This window comes from Microtus ochrogaster, chromosome 15 (assembly GCF_000317375.1).
Source record: "Microtus ochrogaster isolate Prairie Vole_2 chromosome 15, MicOch1.0, whole genome shotgun sequence".
NCBI lineage: Eukaryota > Metazoa > Chordata > Mammalia > Rodentia > Cricetidae > Microtus > Microtus ochrogaster.
Genome location: NC_022017.1, coordinates 31,914,846 through 31,939,376, shown reverse-complemented (window position 1 = coordinate 31,939,376; position 24,531 = coordinate 31,914,846). Strand labels below are relative to the sequence as shown.

At 46.5% G+C, this 24,531-nt stretch overlaps 1 protein-coding gene across 1 annotated transcript in view; it reads right to left on the bottom strand.

The window, feature by feature from the left end:
- The window catches only part of Col22a1 (collagen type XXII alpha 1 chain), a 226,488-nt gene that overhangs the window by 150,222 nt on the left and 51,735 nt on the right, over nucleotides 1-24,531 (bottom strand). Inside the window, exons 8-16 of the mRNA XM_026782418.1 lie at nucleotides 23,117-23,197; nucleotides 21,928-22,044; nucleotides 17,082-17,126; nucleotides 15,917-15,979; nucleotides 14,932-14,970; nucleotides 4,201-4,254; nucleotides 3,984-4,037; nucleotides 2,826-2,879; nucleotides 2,257-2,301 (exon numbers count right to left, since the gene is read on the bottom strand). Coding sequence (XP_026638219.1) covers nucleotides 2,257-2,301; nucleotides 2,826-2,879; nucleotides 3,984-4,037; nucleotides 4,201-4,254; nucleotides 14,932-14,970; nucleotides 15,917-15,979; nucleotides 17,082-17,126; nucleotides 21,928-22,044; nucleotides 23,117-23,197 — 552 coding nt within the window. The remainder of the gene's footprint in view (nucleotides 1-2,256; nucleotides 2,302-2,825; nucleotides 2,880-3,983; nucleotides 4,038-4,200; nucleotides 4,255-14,931; nucleotides 14,971-15,916; nucleotides 15,980-17,081; nucleotides 17,127-21,927; nucleotides 22,045-23,116; nucleotides 23,198-24,531) is intronic.

Below are 24,531 nucleotides of genomic sequence, written 5' to 3'. Positions count from 1 at the left end.
GAGGGAGGGGTCAAGTTCTAAAAGTAACCTAACCTATAGATCCTTGAGGGCAAACTCCGAGAGTTCTTCAGCAGCTGACGCCTGAGATCTCAGGATTCTAGGTAGCTTTCCCATAAATGTTGGCCCAATGAACCAAGGGATGCACTTCTATATGTCTGATGTACCAGGGATGCCCACAGAGGAGAAACACTTGCTACAAGTGAGACCCAGCAGATAGCGTGTCAACTCTAAAGACCAAAGTCCTTGGGGAGTGGGTGACTGACTGATGATAACTTCATATGAGAGTATCAGGTTGAAAATACAAAACACAGGAGTACCTCCCCTCACCTCACAGGCCTTGGTTTCAGTCCCATAAACCACCAGACCCCTCAAACATGCAAGGGAGCACATCTGACACATGTCAGCTCCTGTGTTTTCTTTCATGATTCTTTTGACCTCAGAGCTATTTCCTGAGAAATGGAGGGCTATTCCTGGAGGACAAACTAGGGCTTTTAACAGATGAGAACTTAAAACCTCATCCAAGGTCTCAAGCTCAACCCAGGTTATCTGGCTCCAATGCAGGGACACTTGTCATTTCACTACGTCTACCTCATCCTGAGCTATCCTACCAATGCAGAACACCTGTAGCGTCTCAGACGCTCAGTGCTGACAGTCACCCACAACGGTCTGGTCATGGCCTTCCAGGTAGCTCCAGGACTCACAACGCACAGTCATTGGTACCATTAGCGGGTTTGTTCCTCTCTGCACCTTGGTAGAGAGATCTTTACACTTTGCTAACCATGCCATACCCAGCAGCCTGAACAATCCACCTGGGCTTCTCGGTCCCTCAAACACAGGGACCTCCTTGTCCTACAGAGACCTCAGTTGTATCCCTCAGACACCTGACAAACTCTAAAGGAAGGTCTCTTTCCCAGTTAGGGAGACCACACTACAGTGACAGAGTGGAGGAGGATTCTCAGACACTGCATGCTGAGATGAGGCCCAGCAGCTGGAAGGACCTGTCTCAGGAGAAGATGGAAACTTCCTTCCTGCTGATGTAAGAAATCCAAGCGGGTCCTAAGAACATAAGCTATTTTAAGTGCATATCTGCAGAAAGAATTGGAGAGGGGCCTAGTTCAACATGTTCACCAGTTAGGAAAATGGATATTCAGAGACATAAAAGACTCTAAAGAGTCTTCCAGGAAACTCCCCCAGCTGATGAACATGTTTCGTAAAGTGAAAGATACAAAAACAACACACAAAAAGTAATGGCCTAGGGCTTGAGGGAGAACTCAGCAGTTAAGGATGCTGGCTGCTCTTGCAGAGGACCCAAGTTTGCTTCCCAGCACCTACATGACAGTTCACAACCTTTTGTAACTCTAGTTCAAAGAACTGGAACCCTTTTCTGAATCCTATGGGCACTGTGCATGCACAAAGTGCACTACATACAAATAAGCAGGCACTCATAAAATAAAATAAATCATTCTAAATGTCGCTAGCCTTCCTACAGAAAAAACAAAGAGGAATTATAGGACACAGACCAGCATACCTTATGTGACTGTGTGTAATGAACTAGGTACACATAAGGAAGTCTACAGGATTCTATCAGCATCTAGGCTGTGGATACACCAGAATGGGGAGACTGGAAAGTAATTTTCACTACGTCCCAAGTGAAATGAACTAAAGTTAAATTACTTAATGAAAACATTCCACTCAAGACCGAAGAAACATGTGCTATAGGGAAAGATAATGGGGTGCAGCCTGCCTGGGGGTCAGGGCCCACCTGAGGGCAGGTGACAAGTCCCAGCTCTAAGAAGAACTGGACTTTATCTGAGTCTTAAGAAGTTAAGTATGAACTAGGGAAGAGGGCAGTGAGAGGGAGGGGGCAGGTTCTGTAGTCCTTGGCCTCCAGAAGAATGTTGAACATACATGGCATTACACAGATTGAAGGAGCAAATGAGAACTAAGAAATTATATAAGGTGCCATGTAAGGTGTGAGTCCCTGACACCAACTAGGCCTTCTGAGCTCCAATCCAGGGAACTTTGGCTTGGAAAGTTGTACTTCTTCCTGGGCAAGAGGATTGAAAGCCATAGCACCAAACTTTTACCTATCTGTGCAGATTGTTTCCATGGCGCAAAATGAGCTAGCACATACACACCTGCCACACACATGTGCACACGCACACACGCACATACACACACACAGTGAAGAGCCCCCAGTATTCTTTCTCTTTTCTGTGGAATAGGCATTAATTGGCCAGTATGGACTCTAAATACCTTTTCTCCTGGAGTCCCCCTTTCACCTCGTTCTCCTTGGAGACCCTGGAGGGAAAAAAAAGCAATGACACACCTCACAATGTGGCCGCCCAGTACTCACCCTCTGGTGGCCCCCGGAAAAACTTCAGCTCACACCCATGTCCATGACAAGGTGGTAGAGAAGGTCCTGTGTCACCCAACTACATCCACCAGGAAGCCTGAATTTCTGCCTCAACCTGGACCTTGAACCCACACACTTCCAGACGTGCCCCTGGAATAGTTTCCCTGGCCAGTCCTCAAAGCTATGGAACCCAGCTCACCTGACGAAGGGAAGACTCCACCCTCCTTATGGAGTAGATGACTGTGCACTGTGCATGTGGGTGGAAATGACTTACACCAAGTGTCATACTCCCAGGCTCTGCCCTGCTTCATCAGGAAAGGGGCCCCAGGAATGTGCACTTAAACTTGTTCCCCTGGTGACTCATGAGTCTCATAACTGTACAGACTAAGGTGAAAGGCGGGCTGGAGAGTCAGCTGCTGACAGCTGCGCAGAGGGACAGAGCCACCTCCCAGCCCCACCATTTACTCACCGGAGCTCCAACGTGTCCAGAAGGTCCTGGCAGTCCAGGCGGTCCCTGGGGGCCCTGCAGAAGAGTCCACAAAAGAAGAACGGGATGGAAAAAAGGACAAGCGCTTCTCAACATTCTTTTTAGAAGGACACACTGCTTCTTATGTCACAGGTGCTTCCCACACTGCCTGTACCGCGGTGCCCGGTGGACACTCCCTGTCCTCATGCCTGGTCAGAACACCCACAGCTCTTGCTCCCACCCGATGCGTGGTGAAGCCACAATCACAGGAAGGCATGCTGAACTTCAAGGAAAGGCCAATGGCATGGCCTCGGAGCCATCAGGAGCCTACATGTAAGAGTCCCACTGCCACTTGCCCTAAGTCCCTCAGCCTTCTTTCTTGTGGTCTGACCCAGACAGGTGGGTGGCTTCTGAATCTGTGCAGCTGATTGCTGTGGCTGAAGTTTGCAGGGAGCCACAGGATTTGTGCAGCCTGGACAAGTCCCGTGAAAGGATCTACCAGAATTCTGAGCACAACCTGGTTAAGCAGAAACTTCCGCCGTCTGAGGACAACACATTTGTACATATCTATGAAAAATCTACTAGAATAAAAGAATTGGGCATTCCTTCTGTCAAAGCTATCCCAACTTTTATAAACTACCCTACAGCAACAAAAATGCAGTATACATACACACACCACTCCCACACTCTGCCTCCACACATACACCACACACAACACTACACACACACACACACACACACACACACACACACACACACACACCTACACGCTTTAGTGTTTCACTGATTTTAGTAGAAAAAAAAAAGAAAAACAAAAAAAAATACCTGGAGCGATAAGTACATAAATGCTATGTACATTACAATGGCATTTAAATCACTGGCTGCCAGGCACCAGTTGAAGAGGATGAGCAAGCTCTACCTGGATTGGCATGGAAAGTCTCTATTGCTATAGAGAATAATACATTTTTCAACTGTATGACCAGTTTCTGTAAGAATGCTTGACGAATTATACATGTGTAGACATATATCCATCTGTATGAAGTTACATGAAAAAGAGGCAGAAACCGATCCAAGCACCTCATCAACATCTAAAGCAGCTGGTTTGCACCCCTGAGAACTGTCTGTTCCCTGAGAACATAAGCAGCTCCCAGCGATACTTACCCGCATGCCCACCTCTCCAGGCAGTCCCGGCTCTCCCAGCTCTCCAGGTTCGCCCTGAGCAAAATCGTCACATGGTCATAGTCAGCACGATGCAGGCCCCAGGCACCCCAAAGTGGCTGCCAGATGCCTGGGGTGTCCATTCCCCACCACCCAGAACTCATCACAAGTGAGCCACCCAGCAGTGATGAAGAACTACAGTGTCAAAAACAGAGCTTACTCTCACGCCTTTACTGCCATCTCTGCCGGGCGGCCCAGGTGGGCCCAGGGATCCCTGAAAGAGAGAAAGAGAACACCCATCGGCATGGGATAAAGACAGCAGTGGGGCCGTGGAGAAAGCATCAGACAGGAGGAGGGGCTGGAAAACTATGAGCGTTCCTGTAGCCTCAAATATGCTCTGTTGACCACAGTTCTCCATGCCATCTTTGCCTGTATGAAGAGACAGCGGTGACCCAGAGCTCGGTGGGAGATGGGCAAAAGCTCCTGGGAACCTGAAGAATAAACATCAGTCATATACAGAGTGCACAAAGGAGTTTGCTGGGAAACAGTGGCTATGTCCAGGCCACTGTGGCCTCCTTTTCTTTTACCATGGACTCAGAAGAGTTCGAGGGTCAATCACATGCATAGAACAAAAAGAGGAAGCTAACAGAGTATTTGGTCAGCAACTCCTATCTATCCGGGGTTTGGGAAAAGGAGAGACATTCCATTGGTCTCCAGGTCCCTTTGTCCATCCTTACCCAAGTATAATGAGGCACATGTCTAACTGGGGAATTTTCCCAAGAGGAAAAAAGTTGCTCTGAGCAAACAAGGGTTTCTGTGGTCAGTCACTTTCTAGGACATAGGGGGCTCTATGGAGTCTTTTTGGATCAGATTGTCACAACCATCTTCCCTGGGGAACGCCACCATGGCAAGGTGTCCATGGCTTCCATTTATCCATCAGCAAACTGGGAAGAAATCACCTTGTTTGGTTCTCCCGGGATAGGAAGGGCTAATCATTTCAGGTAGAGGTGAGTCCTGAAGACACTGGACATTGACTGGATGCAAATAATTGCTGTCATAATTAGGTCTGTCAGGGAAGAGTCAACAGCGATAGCAGAGCCATAACAATTTCGATTTATTAAAGAAACAATGAAGGTGCTGCCCCCCTGGGTTGATCGTTATTGCGTGTCTACCATGAGCCTGGCACTAGGTGGTCTGGGGTCACCTCTGAGTGGAACTCATCCCCACAATCAACATTTATCCACACTTCACTTAGCTCTCAAAATGAAAGCACAGGAAGGTGAAGCACTTCACCCAAAGCCACAGGTTTGTTTTTTTTGTTTTGTTTTTTTGTGAAAAACTTTATTCTTCTCATTTAACAAGAATCGTTAGGCTTTTGTTTTACATGGGAAAAGGGGATCAAAGGCATTAAAGCCCAATAATTTAAAGTCAAAACAGTGTTTTACTGAGTTTTCATAATTTAAGTAGGCAGTTTGGATGCTCAACTTACTAAACCTGGATGGAGGTGGGCGGTCCTTGGACTTCCCACAGGTCAGGGAACCCTGATTGCTCTTCAAGCTGATGAGGGAGAGGGACTTGATGGGGGAGGGGGAGGGAAATGGGAGGCGGTGGCGGGGAGGAGGCAGAAATCCTTAATTAAATAAATAAATTTTTAAAAAAAGAAAAGAAAAAGCCACAGTTTTTACGGTAGAAAGCTTGACTTGGGGCCCAGAGAATGCCTCTTTACTCTGCTACCGCATCTGGACACATCAGTACAGTGATGTTTCACAGTCCTACATATAAACCAAATGCCATCATCACAGAGCATAGAGTGGTCTCTCAGGCCCACACGGAAGCCCACATGACAAGAGGAGACAGGTTGGGGGAGTTAATGCCTGAGTAAGCCATCACTCTTCCCCTCCCCAGGGACCATGCTCTCCTCCTTCAGCCTCAGCAAATCCCACTGTGCTGGAAATAGTGCCTTCTCTTGACATCATAGGACAGGTCCATGAGGCTGAAATGGAGGTCACATATAGGGAAAGATAAAACCCCATATGCTCTAACCTCTCTCCGAGGCCCAGGTCTCAGATCCCTTCCTTCACTGCTCATCCATCAGAAGTACCCCAGCCTCCTTAACTTTATATCCCTCTATCCTAAAAAATTAAGTCCAAAGATCTCCAAAAGAGAAACATCACAAAAGGGTAAGTACCTCCCCTGAGGAATCCCCCACCCCCTGCAGAGTGCTTCCCTCAGAATGAGGTCTATCTAGGCACGGAGGGCAGACTTCTCCCGACACACTGGTTACCCACTTGAAATAGCGTGTTCTCGGAAAGGCCTGTCTGTCTTCCGGCTCCTATGGGTTTGGATATCCTGCAGCTGAAGGCAGACAAGTGGTATCAGAGGGGCTTCCGCCTTGGGAGTGAAAGTGAGGGCACAGCAGGGCACAACTGGCCCGTGGGGGAGTCTAATAAAGGGAGTCATGGTGTGAGCTGTGACAACGCCCAAGAGAACTCCGGAGAGTTCCGGAACCTTTGCCTGCCCTCACAGTTGTCTCTTTTGTAGCTTGTTGGTTCTCTCGCAGGGACACCCAGGGGAGGCCCTTGAGTCTGGCCCGGACATTATCTGGGAGCTCTGAGATGGGAAACAAGAGGACATGGCACCAGTTCCTGACAAGGCACCAGGGCTCTGTGGATGTTCTCTGGACATCAACCCTTTGGCTTTTAAGGGAAGGTTGCGACGGACCCTTGTTCCAAAATGAATCTGGGTCATATGGTCCACCCGAGCACGGTGAACAGCCCCATGTAGAGGAAAGAGAATGGTATCAAGGGCTGGCACAATGAAGCTTTAAGGTCTCCCACATCTCTCAGTCTTGATGGCTAGGGACAGGTTTAGAGAATGTATGTATGTGTGTATGTATGTATGTATGTATGTATGTATGTATGTATTAGATACAGTATGTACATAGTACAGTGTGTACAAAGATATAGTATGCATCTTTGGGGACTCTATACCTCACATGAGAAGCTGGCCTGTCCAAGACCATGGATAACTTGGCAGCTCAGTTTTAGATGGCTGTCTAACAGAAGTGATCCTGTAATGATTGAATACAAGAGTGGGCTACCCCTCTTTGTATAATTAATATTGGAGGATTATTTTCTAAGTCAGAATATATAACAACTCCCCCAACTCTCCTCTCCTCTCTCACTCAAATATAAATGTGGGTTATAAACTTTTATTTTTTCAAATTAAAATATATCGTTTTTACTTTTGCCTTTCCTCTAGCCAACCTGTCCCATGCATGCCACTTCACTCTCCTTGATCTTACTTGAATTTATGGCCTCTGTTTCTGTATTACATAAATGAATATATGTATTGTGTGTATGTGTTCCTAACATCCAATCAGCATCCCTTAGCTGCCTGTGGTTCTTTACTTAGGGTTGGCCCCCTGCATAAGATTTCTCCCTTCCATGTTAGCACATGTAGTAGTATTGTCTTTGTTTAGACCTTGCTAAGGTAGCACATTGATCAGACTTCGTGGGTTCAGCTTCTCTGACATGTCTAGAAGATGCCATCTCATGGCAAACTCCCTATGCTTTTGGCTCTCAGAATCTTTCCATCCTCTCTTCCTTGGCAATCCCTTGAGCCTTAGGTGCAGAGGTTGTGTTGTAGATATATCCTTTGGGATTGGGTGCCACTAAATCATGCCTCTGCATTTGATCAGTTTACTGCAATGGTCTCTGTCAGGCTAGAGTCTGGTGCAGGTTGTACAGGCTCTGGCTGGTCTGAGAGGTTGGATGTGATGTGGGAGGGGCCTGTAGGTTGGGAGAGGCAAGGTTGTATTATGTTTGTATCATTCAGATAACCAAGTCAGAAAACTGACCTAGCGTGAGCAGTTTCCACCCTGAGATTGTCATGACATCAAAATTCTCCATTACATGGAGAGTCAAACTGGCCCAAAGACATCTTACATGTTCTAGGGCCCCCTAATCCAACACCACAGAATACTTACTGCCTTCCCACCACAGTATGCCTCTGAAATGTTCACCAGATTCACCTCCAGCTACCGTGAGGGTCTTTGAGAAGAGAGAGTCACAATCTGCAGCAGCCTGGTTCTATCCCACTGAACGTCTCTCAGCTCAGTTTCATTATTTGTAAGATGCATTTGATGCTGCTTTCAGATGTGAAAATGAAATGAGTGTGCACATATCTTATATAATACAAAATATTATAGAAGTTGGGGTATAGCTCAGTGGTAAAGCACTTGCCTGGCCTGATCACCAGCATCACAAGTTCTATCTATCTATCTATCCATCTATCTATCTATCTATCTATCTATCTACCTATCTATCTACCTATCTATCTACCTACCTATCTACCTATCTATCACCCATCTATCTATCACTTATCACATCCATCATCTATCTATCTATCGATCTATCTATCCATCCATCCATCCATCTACCCTGTTAAAAACTAACAATATGCCCTTCCCCCACAATTAACAAGCTGACACTCCAAGAATGGGAAGGCAAGAGGACTGAGAGAGTTAGACCAGACGATACAATGAGACCCTGATGCAAAAATTAAAAAAAAAGAAAATTATACCCTCCACAACCACAAAGTTAGCCAGTAGAGTAGATAGCCACCCTGAAATTGGTAAGGTCAGCATGGGAAGATGTTCAAAGGGAATTTACTGAATGTCCACAATGAAATGTCAAAAGATAAGCCAGAGAAGGCAGGTAGGAAAAGAAAGGAAGAGAGAGGTTTGAACTTCAATGTACCCTTCGTGGTTGTTAACTTAGCAGAGTAACACATTTATTTCCTCCTAGAGTCTGAATATCTGTGTCCTGAAACCTAATCCCCATGCAGTAGTATCCAGAGTCAGGACGCTTGGGAAATGGGATTAGTAGCCTAACAAAAGAGACTCAGGGGAGTTTATTGATCTTTTCTGCCATGTCAGGACAGAGCCATAAGCTGCCATTTATAAAGCACACATCCTTTGGTTGACACGGACAGCAGGCATTGCCATCTCAGACTTCCTAGTCTTTAAACAGTGACCAATTCATTTCCGCTATGTAAAAATTATCTACATAAGGTTGAAAGATTCTGAGAGAGGGAGAACCGCCTTTTTCTGAAGTGCAGTCATTGGTAGGTTCCCTATGCCCCAGTGGATGATGCCACACCTACGTGCATATGGGTAGCGCTAACTACATATGGGTAGCACTAACTAGACTCTGTGGGTTAAAATGAAATGAAATGAAATGAAATGAATGAATGAATGAATGAATGAATGAATGTGGGAAGGAGATGTGATAGGTTTCTAGGAGGAACGGATATGATCTACATACACTATATACATGTATAAAACTTTCAAAGAGTAAATTAAAATTTACCCCATCCCTGGTCTTTGGTTGTAGCATCAGTATTAAACTAAAATATATTTCCTCCTGTGTCTTGACTTCATTGACCGCAGACAGCATGACACAAGGAGGAACCCTGCTTCTAGCCAAGGGTGGCCAGGAAATGCTTTTAAGAAAGGAAACTTCAAAACACGCATGGTGCTGCTGTCATTTTGAGTGGCTTTCTAAGCCTGCACATTTCAGTTATGAAAGGGAAATCATCACTTGGTCTGTTAAAAAAATTTCAAATAGATACATCGCATACGTCCATTAAAAGAAGACAACCAAGGCTGCTGGGAGGGGTATATTCCACACCTGGAATTCCAAGTAAAAATTGTAGTTCTGATTCCAAGTTCAGACTCTGACTCCTCTGACCCATGTGACTGTCTCCAGGATTCCATTGGCAGTGCCACAAAAGACAACATCTAGCAGGACATTACTCATCCACTGATGCCCCCTTGCCAGTATCCAGAGCCTTGGGGGGGGGGAATTTTCCATACTTTATTAGCCAGATGTAATTACTGGACTGCAGATGTCTCTTCCTCGCCTGAGGAGATGATGCCATGGCTCATTCCTAAGTGTCCTCAGCTGGAGAAACTGCACCAATGTGATTCTTCATCTATTTGGCAGCAGGCATGTCAAGCCAACCCTCCGAAGAAAGTATTAGGAATGTTCTAGACAGTGACCCTCAAAGTGAGAGGATCCTGGGCTGGCACTAGCAGCACTGCCTGGAACCTTTTTAGGCAGCCATGTTCCCTCATCCACGGCAGTCTTAATGAATGAACTCCAGGAACCACTTCTCAGCACAGACAAATTCAGACTAAAGAGTCAGGCAACCTGATATCAAATCCAGCCATGACCACATAGATCAATAAAGCCAGCAGATCCCAGCTCTACTGTGAGATGAGGACAAGGATGTCCAGCTCAAAAGTTAAACCAAACAGCAGTGCCAGACTCCTGAGAGGTAGTAAGTGCTTGTAAACTCTTAATGCTGCTATTTACCCTTAGATGCCATGTGAATCACTTTAGGTGAACTGGAGTAAGGACTGGACCTCTACACTGGCACCTGGGAGATACTGTCAGTGAATACTCCCTCAGATGTCTGTGGTCTTAGATGCTGCAGAACTCCTCCTTGGGGGAAGAACACAGGGGAGTTCTGACATTCTACAGCTGCCAACCCCTGGGGATAAGAAACTATTTGTGATGAGGGTGCAAAAGATGTCATTTGGTATTAAAAACAGAATACTGCTGGTGTAAGAGTAATTACACATAATGCATAAGTTCTTTTCACAAATGTAAGTCATTTATTTTAGTTATTAGTTCATTTAATCCTTGCAAAAACCCATATGGTTCTAGTATTATTATATTTGCCAAGAAACAGCCAGGAGAAAAGCCAGGGTTACAGAGCTGAAGTCATGATGAAGTCATGATCCGTTGCCAAGCAGCTGCTAAGTGGCTGAGCTAAGGTCTGGACCCAGTAAACCAGCGTCTAGATGTCTCCCACTTAGCCTTGCCTGATACAGTCCAGCAACCCAACATTAACCTTGCCCATTAAGGGTCTCAACCTCTCGTTTGAAGTGCTTGGCCTTGAGATTTATCAAGCATCTGTGTGTTAGATGAAGGGAGAGGGAAAATTGACGGCTTCCCCTATTCCATTTCAGTCCTGGACTCTAAGACTCTTGAAAAACCAAATCTCTTCCTAGGTGCCATTCAGCACCACAGACAGTTCCTAAAGCAGCTTTGGGGATTTCAGTATTTGCCCTCAGCCTCCAAGGATACCTGAAGGCATACAAACAAATAAACTAACTTCGTCCTAAACCCTTTCATTTTTGCCAAAGCAGGAGAAACTTAGCTAAAGTCCCCCAACTCGGTAACCACATAATTCACATTAACACGGAAGCACAAGCAAGGAGCAAGGAACAGATGACACTGATGAGCAAAGGTTCAAACAAAGTTGCATTGCATAAACACAAACGTCATTTGTATCTTCCTACTCAAAAGCTACTACAAAGAAATCTTTATATAAAACAAGCTGATTTACATACAGAACAGTTTTGAGGGTCAAGAACTCCTAGATACCAGCATTTCTTTCAGAAAAGGACAGAATGACTATGCATGTATTGGAGACCCCCGGCCTCAATACAGTCACTGACTTGCTCGATGATCTTGGACATAATCCAGCCTTCTTCAAAATGTTCAGACACTAAAAACTAAATTGTGTTAAAAGGCTAATCAAGGGCTGATGTCATGAGTTTGACCATCACATGCTACCGTGCCATCAGCACTCTAGACAAGACCATCACCATTGGTCAATGGACCTGCATAACTGTCATAGCTAACAACACCTTCTGCTTCCAGAAAGAAACAGCAAATTAAAGGCATGACCACTATTCCTTGCTACATCCTATGATTCTCCTTTCCCAGACAACCCTTATCTCCACCCAGATAAAGAACTTAAAAACAAAAGTAAACTATTTCAAACAGTCTTGCATGCTGCAGGTCCAAGGCCAAGACATGGGTAGATTCTCTGTCTAGTGAGGCTCACCTATGGGTTCCTGGAGGAGTTTCTTGTTAGGCATGTGTATGACAGAAGGGGTAAGAGAGTCTCCCTTGGAGCCCTCTCATAAGGACACTGATTCCACTCATAAAGTTTCTAATCTTAAAACTTCATCACATTTCAAATGCCCAACTTCTAATACTATTGTTGGCAGATGGGGATTTGGAAGTGTAAAGCTTTGAGTTTGAGGAAGCACACATCCAAACATAATGTCTCTGGATGATTTCGGAAACTCATCTCTGGCCACTGTTCTAGAAGGAAAGACACCCGGATCACCCACACGTGGCAGGGCTCTGTTTCCATGTCCCACCCCACTCTGCAGTCTTTCGTCCCTCATGAACTCCTTTCACTTGGCAGTTTCAAAGGGGGCCTGCTTCTGCAGGACTCTGGGGGCCACTGCATCAGGCCAAAAGGGCCCATTCTTTTACAGTGTGGATGGCTCAAGGTGGGTGTGCCATGTGGGGATCAGAGAAGTGACAGCCTGAGTACAAACCTACATGTCACCAGTGTGGAATACTCTTATCACGGCAGGGGTAAGCAAGGATGTCCTTTTAGATTCTGACTGTCCCATTTAGTCACGCAGAGATCGTAGTGGTAGTCCAGGTTTGAGGGTGAGAGTTGGATTGTATGTACAAGAACACACACACACACACACACACACACACACACACACACACGATAGAATTCAGAGCCTCAGGCACACTAGGCAAGTTAACTGATCTATATATCTAATATATAGTTTTTGAACAGAGTCTGGCTAAGTTACTCAGGTTGGCTTTGAACCTGCCATACTCCTGACTTAGCTTTCCACGTAGCTGTGGTTGTTTGCCTGCATGTCCGAGACTGATTTGTGATATTTCTTTATCCCTAAACACCTATCCTGGCCTCTGCCCACTCCCCTTTACTCATAGGGGCAGGCACCTCTTCCCACCCTCCATAACTTGGGTTACATATATTTCACAGAATGTCTTGAAAGGTGACAAAATACTTTATTTCTGACCATTTGTTATAATCCTAAGCATGATTTTGTGGTGTAGGACTCGATTGCGTTATTCATGTGTATAGCCACATTTTCATGCTATACCCCCCACATTACCATCTGTTTCTAACTACATATATCAACTATTCACAGTCTGTGAGGATTTGGTATATAGCATGCATTTCATGATGCTTCTCAGAGCAAACCCCGAAGGGAAAGTGTTAAATAAAGATGGGCTCTCCCTGAACACCTCTTCCATATTTTCATAGACCAGAATTGTATGACATCATCAGCCTGTTCAAAGAGCTGATATGACCCAGTCTAGAGCACAGCAGCACAGCATCTGTCCCCACAAGAACAAGTGCTCCAATAATGTCAGCGACACATATGTTGGCCATGAAGTCTTGTGGATACCACTCAAGGGCATTTGCATCAATTTGAACACATTAGTAATAAATGCATAGCCACTTGTAACGTGCCTCATGTTACATTAAGGATAAGAAAATCACTTCTTCCCCTTAGAGTAATCTAAGAGTGAGGGAGCCAGTATCTGAGCCCTCTACTTCACTCTCCCTGTGTCTCCTGCCATTCCTTGTCTGTTGTTTGAATCTGAACCTACGCCTGTCTGAATGCTGTCGAGTGCATCTGTCTGTGTCTGTGTGCATCACTAACAAAGGGCTTTGTTTTTCCCAGAATGCATTACTGGGGTAAGAATGATATACTGTACAAAAATCTTAAACAGAGTTTTCCAAGGGATGAAGTTACTGACCCCAACTGGTCCCAAGGGACCCAGATAACAAACTAGTGCTATTAGCAATGTCTGTATGCTGCTTTTTAACACTATGGATATTCATTTCATAGGGTTTATTTCAATGTATTTGCTGTTTCCCACATTTATTCCCATAACATGCACACACAAATGAACTCCTCTGATTCAGGAACACAGAGAGAAAGATGTAGCCAATTTAAGATTACAGTTATGCTGTAAACACTGATCATACGGGAAATCCAAGGCAAGTAGAGTAGGCTGTTACACTGTTCTCTTAAAGGCAGATTAAACAAGCACACGACTGCACAGCAGGATAGCAATCTTAAGTGATCTCAAGGTGTATTAAGTCAGGCTATGAGGTCCAGCAAAAGTTCCAGGCCCTTAAGATGTAAGAGACATTTTCAGAATAATGGAAATGTGTTGCCACGGGCAGTGACTGAAGTAGCATCCTTAGGGGCTCTTTGTTTTTATCTGTCTTTATCGACTACCATCCTAAGTGTTTCCTTGGAGAGTAAGTTGCACACTCCCCAAGGTCTGCTCTGCTGTGGTTGTTATTTAGAAGGGAAACAAGGTACAACTTACAGAGCTGGGAAGAAATCAGCCCTGCCACACACTCTCTTCAAGTCCTGTCTGTCCAGTCACACACAGCAGCTCTATTCTTCATCTGTTCCCCCATTAAGTCATCTTTTGGCTCATTCCCAAATTTCTCTGGACGGTCCCCTCTCAGATCTGTCTTCTTTTTGCTGATTGAGCATCCTCAGCCTCCTGACCACACAAAGACTTTTCACTGGTACCCTATCACAGTACATGAAATCTAAACAGGCTTTGATAGCTGAGGTCCTACCTGGTGGTCCTCAGGTAGTGTCTCTGGCTCCATCTCCATTCTGCTGAGCATCACGAGTCACACTTTACCCTGAGCACGGTACGCCAGCTTCATCTGAAGCAAGCCCTCCTGCTGCTCCTCACTTCACTAGGGTGTCCTGCCCACGCCTCTCTACTTCTCAAGCACTGCTCCGGTGGCCTGCTCTCCAGGAGACGTTCAGTCCCTTCTTTCCTCCTCACTCAACCTCCATTACCTGTCTCCACCTGCTATCCCTTCCTGCTGTGTCTGCATTTGCTCCTGCCATCCAACTCAGGAGACACCCAGAAGCAAGGCCTGCAGCCAGGAGCCTTCTCCCCGACTCAAATCCACAGAAGGTGACATAGCTATACACACCTCCCACGGATCCGCCCTGAACTCTGAAGGAAACCAATAAATGGAGGCTTACCTTCTCACCCTTTTCTCCTTGGATGAAGGGTCCTCTCCCCTAGAAAAGGAAATCAGAAGACACAGGTCTACTGAGGGGGCATCTATGTAGTGTGGCATCACCCCAAGAGTCTTTCCTTTGAAATCCATCAGTTGTACGTCCTGCCTCTTGAGGCTCTGTTGTTGGTTATTATGTTAATTGTTGTGTATCTTGGAGAAACCTTAAAGAGCTGACTCTTCTATCCTAAAGTATCTCTTTTTATGAACTGTTCTATTCTAAAGCCCATTGTGTCTGATAATCGTATGATCGTTCCCATTTTTGTTTTATAATTTCAAAATGTGTATTTCCAAAACTCCTTCCTCATTGTGTGTGTGTATTTGTTCATGTGTGTCAGTGTGTGTGTGTAACATTCGTGTGTGTGTGTCTGTGTGTGTGAGTGTACATGCATGCACATTTGTTGGGGATAGGACTCAGGGCCTTGTGTCTGCTAGACAAGAGTTCTACTATTGAACCACACTCCCAGTCCTCTACTAGTATTCTTGAAGCTCCCCTAGACAGGGCTGTAATCAGACATTTCTATACCTTGTCTGAAAATCTGCTTTTTAGTTGGTCTATGTAATACACTTGTTAATAATGCAATTATTGACAAGAGTAGATTTATATACATTAGAACAAGCATGTGGGATGGCCAGAGTGAAGGGGACACTACGAAATGGCCAGTTTCAGGCATCACAGGGGTACCACTTTGGCAGAGCAGAATTCTGGGGATGGACAGAATGAAGTACAAGGCTAAAGAATACTATGGCATTGTCCAGCAGGTAGCTCTTCCTGGTGAAAAAGAGAGGTGCTTTCTCTCATGGCTTGGATGCACTCAGCGCCTGTATTTACCAGGCCTTTGGCCCACACCTGCTAATCAATGTGACCAGACTGGGATGCGTGGGGGAGCCCTGGGCCTCACATACCAACCACATGCTCTCTCAAAGTAGAAAAGCAGCATCTTACTTACAGTATCTCCTTTTTCTCCCTTGGGCCCTGGAGCACCCATCAGTCCAGTGGGTCCTGATTCACCCTGAAGGGTTAAGAAGCAAAATGGACGTCAGGTCAGATCCTCCCAAGCGCTCTCCCAGATTCTGTACTCACAGGCTGTCCACAGCCAACCTTGCCCTGCTTCCCCAGAACTGATGCCATCCTGGGTGACTGTATCAGGAGGTTGCCTGCCCCAGCTTGGAAGGTAAAGAAGCGCTTAAGTCACACTCCCTCACATTCATTGAATTTATTTCACAAATCCCTGGGCCCTGCCAGACCTGGGCATGTGAGTACAGAGTCTTTGAGTGAATGTTGAAACAAACTTTTATCATGATGTCAACCTGGTGCCGAGAAGGTGTGTACTAATACCATGACATGGAAAACAGACAGAAAAGAGGGAGAATGAGAGGCAGAAAGGCCAAGGTTGGGAAGGAGGAAGGTGGTATGGAGAAGACTGTAGTGCTCAGATGTGATGATAGAGCTCTTCGCCCAGAAGAAGACAGAAGCAAGAAAAGTGAAGACATGCAACGGCCTCTTTCTCTACCATCACCCTCAGCCCCAGACACGGTATTAGTTGTGCAAAAGTAAAGACTTCCCACGCTGCCAGGTAGTTGGTACCTCCGGCCATCAGTGTTCAAAGATCGAAGCAGTGATGGAGAAGGTAGCATGCAGGAGAATGTGGGAGGGGGAAGAAGCTGCTTGTGACCGAAGACGGAGTACTCTGCGCGAGCACCTGACTTCGTGCAACTACCGAGTTTCCAAATTTTGTGCACAAGAAATGCATATAATTTATACAACTTAAGTAACTCCTAAAGCCCAAGTCCTAAATGCTTCTTGAAACAATCAAGTTGCAAGGACTGATGCAGGATTAACTGCCTCTGGAGAGTAGAGCCTGTTGGAGCACATGGGCTATGAACCTGAGCCTGGGCAACCCTGCCCTTCTTTCTGTAAACTTTTAGGCTAAGAGGTGCAGGTCTGGAAAGGTCAGAGTCTCATAGCTTGAATCTCATGCCACTTGTTCTTACTGTAGCATCTTAACTTGCTCCAAGGCAACTCTAAGCCTTCTGGGACAGTGATACAACACACCCCTGCCATGTTTTCATAGAGGTTTAAAGCAAAGGACACTATACCATGTAGGTACTGACCTTCTGACCAGGGAGTCCCACAGGGCCAGCAAAGCCCCGTTCACCCTGCAGGAAGAAAGACAAGAAGAAACAATAAAGGTGATATATTAATTCTCCCCATCTCTCCTATGCGCTAATTTTCTACTACTGGGCTCGAAATTTAGTCATATGCTAAGCCAGAAGGGTCAGAGAGTTGAGCAGGAAACAGTTGACTTCAGCTGAGAATCCATTCCCCAATTGCAAACATGCATGGACAACTTTCACCACGACCTCCCAGTGCAGCCACAGAAGGATCAAAGCTGTAAACACACCGGGGAAACAGGAAGCGAGTAGTCTATGTTCTCATCCATACATGGGAGCCAAAGATGCCACACATAGAGATCAGAGAGAAGAACAAGGGTTCCAGGCTGAGAAGTCAGAGAATGGAGATGGCTCTGGTTAGAGGGGGTCAAATTTCACTTAGATGGAGATAAACTACAGGTCTGTGAGGTGACTGATGTTCTCTTTAGCTTGACCCAGAATTCTGTATCTAAGAGGCACATTAGAGCATCAGTTTGTACCTTATAGATAAATGGTATAATTGATCAATAGACAACAGAAATGAGCATAAACAAAGTCATTTTATGGGCTATTATTTTCTCAGAATATGTAACTTATTTAGAAAGAAAATTATGATGCCTGCAACTATCAATTTGTGTAATGATTATTTACTAAAATACATAGCATGACAGGGCTAAGGCAATTTTTAGATACACGGCTGCATTCAGATTTTAAAATGTGTTAGTGTGTTCACACATGCTCAGTATGCTGTGGGCACCTCTAATATTGCCAAGCTGAGAACAAACACATGATTCTTAGGCTATAAATAAAGATATCGCCATACTACTGGCCCATTTCTACCTAATCCCATCAATAATAATATTTTCACTCTTGTTCTAGTTTGCGTCTCTGCTGCTGTCATAAACACTCTGACATAATACAACTTGGTGAGGAAAATGTCTATTTCATATTCCTCTTCCAGGTGACAGTCCATCAATGTGGGAAGTCAAGGCAAGAACCCAAGCCAGGAACCTGACGGCAATTACTGAAGAAGAGACCATGAAGAGATGTAGCTTGCTCCATCTGGCTTACTCAGCCTGTGTTCTTTAAAATATATTTTTTTTCATGAGATTTTGCCTATGTACCATGTGTGTACCTGGTACAGACAGAAGCCAGAAGGGGGCATCAGCCACCCTGGAACTTGAGCTACAGATGAATGCAAGCCACCATAAGGATGCTGAGAATCAAACCCTGGTTCTCTGGAAGACCAGCCAGTGCTCTTACCCACTTAGCCACCTCTCCAGCCCTTTAGTTTGCTTTGTTATACAGGCCAGCTCCAACTACCTAGAGATGATGTAAAGAGCTGGGCCCGCCCACTTCAACCATAAATCAAAATCAATCATCAATCAAAACATTACCCCACCCACATGCCCAAAGACTGATCTGACAAAGGCTGTTCCTCAGTTGATGTTCTTCCAAAGTGACAAGAAAGACTAAACGGTGTAACTCTATTCCTGGGTGCCCATTTACTTCAGAGCAATCACAGATGTCCTCAGCATGTGCACACAGGAGCTCCTATAGTGTCCTTCAGAACGTCTTGGACACTGTTCGCATCCATCACCATGACTGATAACAGAGATGTAAACGCGGACCCCAAAGGATGGTTGACATCACTTATTAACTAAAATGAAAGACTTGAACAGCTGGAAACAAAGTGCGTGTAGCCAGAGCTCTGCCTTATGAAGAAGACTGTGATTTCCTGGGTCTCATGCTGAGTTTTTAATAGACACACAGATGCAGGAGGCAGGGGGCCACACCAGCTTCACAGGTGGTCAGGTAGCTCCTCCATGTGGCTTGTCTTCCATGCAGAGGGAGTAGGTCTTCTTGTCCGTCCACCTGCTCCTGTGAAGGTAGCTCCCTAGGATGATCCAGGTCCTAGAGTTTTCTTTCCCTAACCAGACTAAGACTTTCAAGGGCCATATCCTGCTGGTCTTAAAATCTCAGTGTGCAACATGGTGTGAAGGACATAGCAGGTGTTTATTGTCTATGGCCAAAAGCTAGGACTAACAACTTGAAAAAAAAAAACATAGGTTATCAGGTGATGTCACACAGAGTAAGAGGCCGAGAGTGCACAGACTGAGAAGCTCAATTGGGAGAGCCTCATTCTGCAAAGGGAATGAGAGGATGCGTGCCTTTCTCCCCTCACCACCATCTGTCCATCTTCCTATCCATCTACCTTTTCACACTCAATTTATTCATCAATTCAACCATTATCTAATAGTTGCATCTGTATCCAAAGGTGAAGCAGCCCCCAAACACAGACACTAGTCAATCTCTGTCAACTGGAATTTAGGATTGTGCTCAAGAAAAAAATAAGGAAATGTTATCAGCCCGGTGTGGCCATGGCTATAGTATACTGAAGCCTGGGAGAGAAAAGGGACTTTTCTTAGAAAAGAAAGTTGTGGAATATTATTTTAACTAGGCAAAAATGCATTACATTTGTTTATGCTGCAGAATATTACCTTAACTATGTGGAGGTATGTTACATTTCTTTCTGATGCCTTGGTTAATGATGTCAAGGTGTGCTTCAGTAAGTAGTGCTGTACTTGTTTAATTATGTGAAGAAACATGGCGTTTGTTTCACCTTGCCTGTCTAAAGCACCTGATGGTTGGTCTAATAAAAAGCTGAATGGCCAATAGCTAGGCAGGAGAGGGATAGGCAGGAGTGGCAGGCAGAGCAAATAAGTAGGAGGAGAAATCTAGGCTCAGGAGAGAGAAAGGGGAGAAGAAAATAAGGGAGAAAAGGAGGGACGTGCTCAAGGTCAGAAGCCAGGCTGCCCCCAGGTAGCCAGGCACGGGAAGTAGCAAAGTAAGAAAGGAAGGGAGGGAGGAAGGGAGGTTGGGAGGGAGGAAAAAAGAGAGACAGATTAAAATAAGAGCTAAGCTAAAAGCGGGCATTCTTAACTATTAAGAAGTCTGCATGTCTAGCTGGTGGCCTAAAGGAAGAAACCTGCTACCAAAGAAGGTTCTGGACAGTTATCAAATGGGAATAACATGGGGAAAAAGGAAGCCTGGAGGGAAATCACAAGGCCAACATGCTCAGCAAAGATTCACTGCTCATGCTTTAGAGGACGAGCAGGTGTCAGCCAGGGAAAGCTACTCAAGAAACGAAATAGATGTTTCATGCAGAAGGAGCTGTATCCTCAAATGGCCAAAGATGAGATGAGTGTCCCTGCAAGAAACCAGTTTTTATTTTCCTGGGAACTATCAGGGAGAGATATTGAGACATGAGATTGGAAGCACTGGGGATGTGGCAGGGGTCACACGGGGATGGATGTAGTGAAGAGGTGTCCTTAAACCACGCCAAGGAGGTCAGTGGAGAGCCAAGCACTGGTGAGTTAGACATTGGAAAGATGGGTGGCAAAGGAAGTCGATGCCTCTTGAGAGTCCCAGCAGTGACCACACAAGCTTGCATGGGACCCACTCAGACACAGACCTGGATCCACGGGGGAAGCAATGGCCTTGGGAGGGTGGATTTGGGCACTGTGTCTGGGCACAGTGGCAGGGGAGCAAAACCTCTCCACACCCTTTCCGTAACTGCAAGTGAGACTCAAGAGGATGTGGTTTTAAACAGCTGCCCCTCTGAGGCTTCTCTGGCATGTGGAAGAGATCTGTTCACAGGCTGAGGCAGCCTGAGCCTGAGCCTGCAGATGGAAGACCAGCTGCCCAGCCTGAGTGTGATGATCCCATCTTTCTGATGCCTGCTTCTTCCCCAACCTAGACACTGGTCATGGGGTATCCTAATGTCACCTACAGCCTGACAAAAGCTCAGGGGATAGCTAGTTGTTGGCAAGTTGACTTGGCAAGGAGCTCCTTACTTTATCCATGTCTTCCCAAGAGCCTGGCTCTCTGCATAGAACAAGGGATGGGAGGTGTGACGAACAACAGCCAGGGGGAAAGGAAAGAGAAGCGCATATTGGCCAGATGTTACATTCAAAGTGACTGATCCAGTTACCTCCAACTCTTATTTCACTTGGGGCTGGGCATCCCTAGTAGTGGGCAGAGCCTCACAGTCCTCGTGTGTGGCTAGCACCATGTGGGTGAGGACAACTGTTATGGTAGACTAAGGCCCTAAGGGTACCAATCCAGAGGCTCTCAAGACACTGTATCCAGAGAGTTCTGCTCCACGACAACCTTGTTCCTACTACTCATAATAGTAAGTGTTGTGTGTGTGTGTGTGTGTGTGTGTGTGTGTGTGTGTGTGTGTAAGACCACTACTGACCTATAGAAATTTAAAAACAAATAAATGAAAGCCTTGGGTACAAACCAAGAACTTAATGTGCCCAGTGGATATAAGTATGGATATTCACAAGCATGAAGCACTTTGTAAAACTTAAAATGATAGCCAAACCTTTACTCATAAATATACATCCACACCCACACACTCCCCCACACATGTAATGACATATATTCAGATTAGTGTGTGTGGTTAACCAGAGGAAACAGCAAGAAGGGTGAGGGCGTAAATAACAGCCAGGGAGACCCCATAACGCATTATTAGCTGCGGGAAAACATTAATTAGACCGACGTCTGAGAACCTCCCTTCCATCATGCACAAAAGTAAAGAAACAGACATTCCAAGGAACACGATGGTGGTCTGAAAGCCATTGTGAGCCTGGGGGCACCCTGATCCGGTAGGCCAGGTGTGATGGGAAGCTGTCAACTTCAGCTCACTGTCAGAGCGGTCCTGCCAACCAGCCTGGCCTGCCACACTCAGCTCTGATGCTACAGGGGGCTGAGGGAGGACGGTGAAAGCGGGGTGGATTACCTTTTCTCCGGCAGGGCATGAGCAGTTGATGGTCTTCAGGAACCCGATCTGTTCGCTACCGGGCGTGGGCAGCTGTGGAGGTGCAGGTGGAGGCTCTGTCACCACGGTCACCTGACACTGAAAGGAAGGGTCAAGGGGTCAGAATCTGCCGCCCCCTGGTGAGGAGCATGAGGTCTGGAACTGAAGGAACGGGGCAAGGAAGAAACCAAAAGGCACCCAAGGACACACAGTGGACAGAACACATCTAGCAACAGGGTTCTGCTCTCCTGAGGCCTTCAAGAGGACAGGCTAGGCAGCCACGCCCTAGACAGTGGCCAGCTTAGCAACCCAGAAGAACCACTGAACCGCCCTGGTCACATGGCTCACCATGCAGGATGGAGACAAGGGTGTTTCCTTTATCATCTGAGACGGGGGAAATGAGAACACTTAGGGAGACGCCCATCTTACTGTCTCCTACCTACACACTCCATAGCCTGACCCTCCTCTTCCTGCCCTCCCTAAAAATCTCAGCTTCCTTTGCCCCCTTTTTCCTTCCTTCTCCTCCTCTCTACCCACACTTATATCAAGGTGTCTCCAGATCCCCAGCCCCTGCACTGTAGGAGGGCTAAGAAGAGCACAGTAATGAAGGCCTTTCTGGGTCCCCGAGCCTGGCCCACCCTGGGAAACAGGTTCCATTCCAATTCCGCATTTCAAGCATTATCTTGGAAGCAGGATTTGGTAGAGAAATATGGAGGAAATGGGATATAAGGAGTGGGTGATGAGGCCTAAAGGGTGCAGACCCTGCATTCAAAGGCCTAGTTGGTGGCTCCAATCCTCATCTCAGGGGCCATTGGTGTTCTGAGTGCCACATTGCTGCCTGTCCCAAAGCACTGTAGTTTCCCCTCCCCTGAGCACGGAATTCATAAGCTCATTGCGACCTGGGAGCACCCTCCATCCTCTGCCTTCCACACTTCCCCAAAGCTGGGTCACAGCTGGAAGCTTTGGGTCACCCTGACTGAAGCTCTGTTTAACATTATTTCCCCCCAAACTCATGCTCTGTGTGAATGGTTAGAAGTAAAACATGAAGCTAGAATCCCCACACATGCTGGTGGCCAGTGCCGCCCTGGGATCAACTGCTAATTCCCAAACCCTGAACACTCAAGCCCCCTATGCCATACATATCTCCAGCCCAGTCTGCAGGTCTGCTCACCGGACCCGACGGGATGTCACAGCAAGTCTCCAGCTCCGCATGCCTCGAGTCGCAGTAGATCACAATCCGCTGCAGGTCAAACTGCAAAGGAACGAGGAAAGAGGAAAGAACTGAAATCTCCCCCGGATGAGACAGTCCACTTGCTCTTGGAATCTTTCCCACCCTGCGCTGCTCTGGTGGGCTGCACGGGGAGGCTCTCCATTGCCTGTGTATCCAAATCCCATCTAGAGAAAGTCCCCTTGCATGGGAGGCCCACGCTTGCTTCCACTGTGCCAGGATCATGGCCTTAGCCCCAGCTACACACACAGACGCACCCACTCCTAGCCGCTATTAACCACCACTGCAGGCAACATAGTACATAGATGATGAGACAGTTTCCAGACGGAAAACTCCACGTGTCCCTATTTTCATCCTTTGGGGGCATCTCCATACAGTAGCTTACATGAACTTTTGAGATAAATACCTACTATCCATTTCAACTTTAATACCCTCTACCTTGCCTTAAAAACTTAAAACAAAGATTTCAATATTTAAGAATAATAGTGAAGTTTGCATAAGTGTGTGTGTGTGCGCGTGCGTGCGTGCGCACGTGCACAAACACACACACACACACACACACACACACACAAACATTTAGCCACACTCCAGCCTGTGCACATGGCAGCAAGGTGTAGAGTGACTGCAGACCTGACAACTGTCTGCTTTCTGGACCCCAGGCTCTTGCAGCCAGAGAGTGGTCTGTAGAAACCTTGCCTTGAGCTCTGGCTGAGATTATTGGATGTCGTGCAATCAATACAATTCAACAAACTCAGGCTGCTGCCTGGGCTCAGTTCATCCACCATCCACCCTGCTCTCTCGTCAGCTCCCTTTTCTGGGCTGACCTGGGTCTCTCCATACGCTAAACTCTTTCCCACGCACTCACCCCTCAGAGTCCCACTGCCCAGGAGACTCCTCCCGCCCACTGTTCACCGGTAGGCTGCTCCCAGCTCCCATCTTCCTCTTGCTGGCCAGGCTCATGCCCCACCCCTCACCGTTCATCCTCACAACAGGACCTGCCCGCAGGTCTACTACATTCCCCCCCGCCCCCACTCTCCGCTCTCCAGCACCTATTTCCTCTGCCACAACAAAATCTTTGTGGGACAAGGCTCTGTCCTCTCTTGCCCCCAGCTCTAAAGCAGCCCCTGCCACAAGACAGATGTGGTCCACCCGATGAAAGAACCTTTAACAGACAGAACCGGTGGGTGAGGGGCTCTGTCTGTGTGGGGGCTCCCCTGCCTTCTGCTTCTACCATGTGTTCCTCAAAGCACACCCCCTTAATGCCACCCGGTTCACGACTGAAGGACGAGCAGATCTATGCATGTCTATTTCATTTCCTGTTGAGACACCAATCCAGACCGGGAGAAAACGAAAGACGG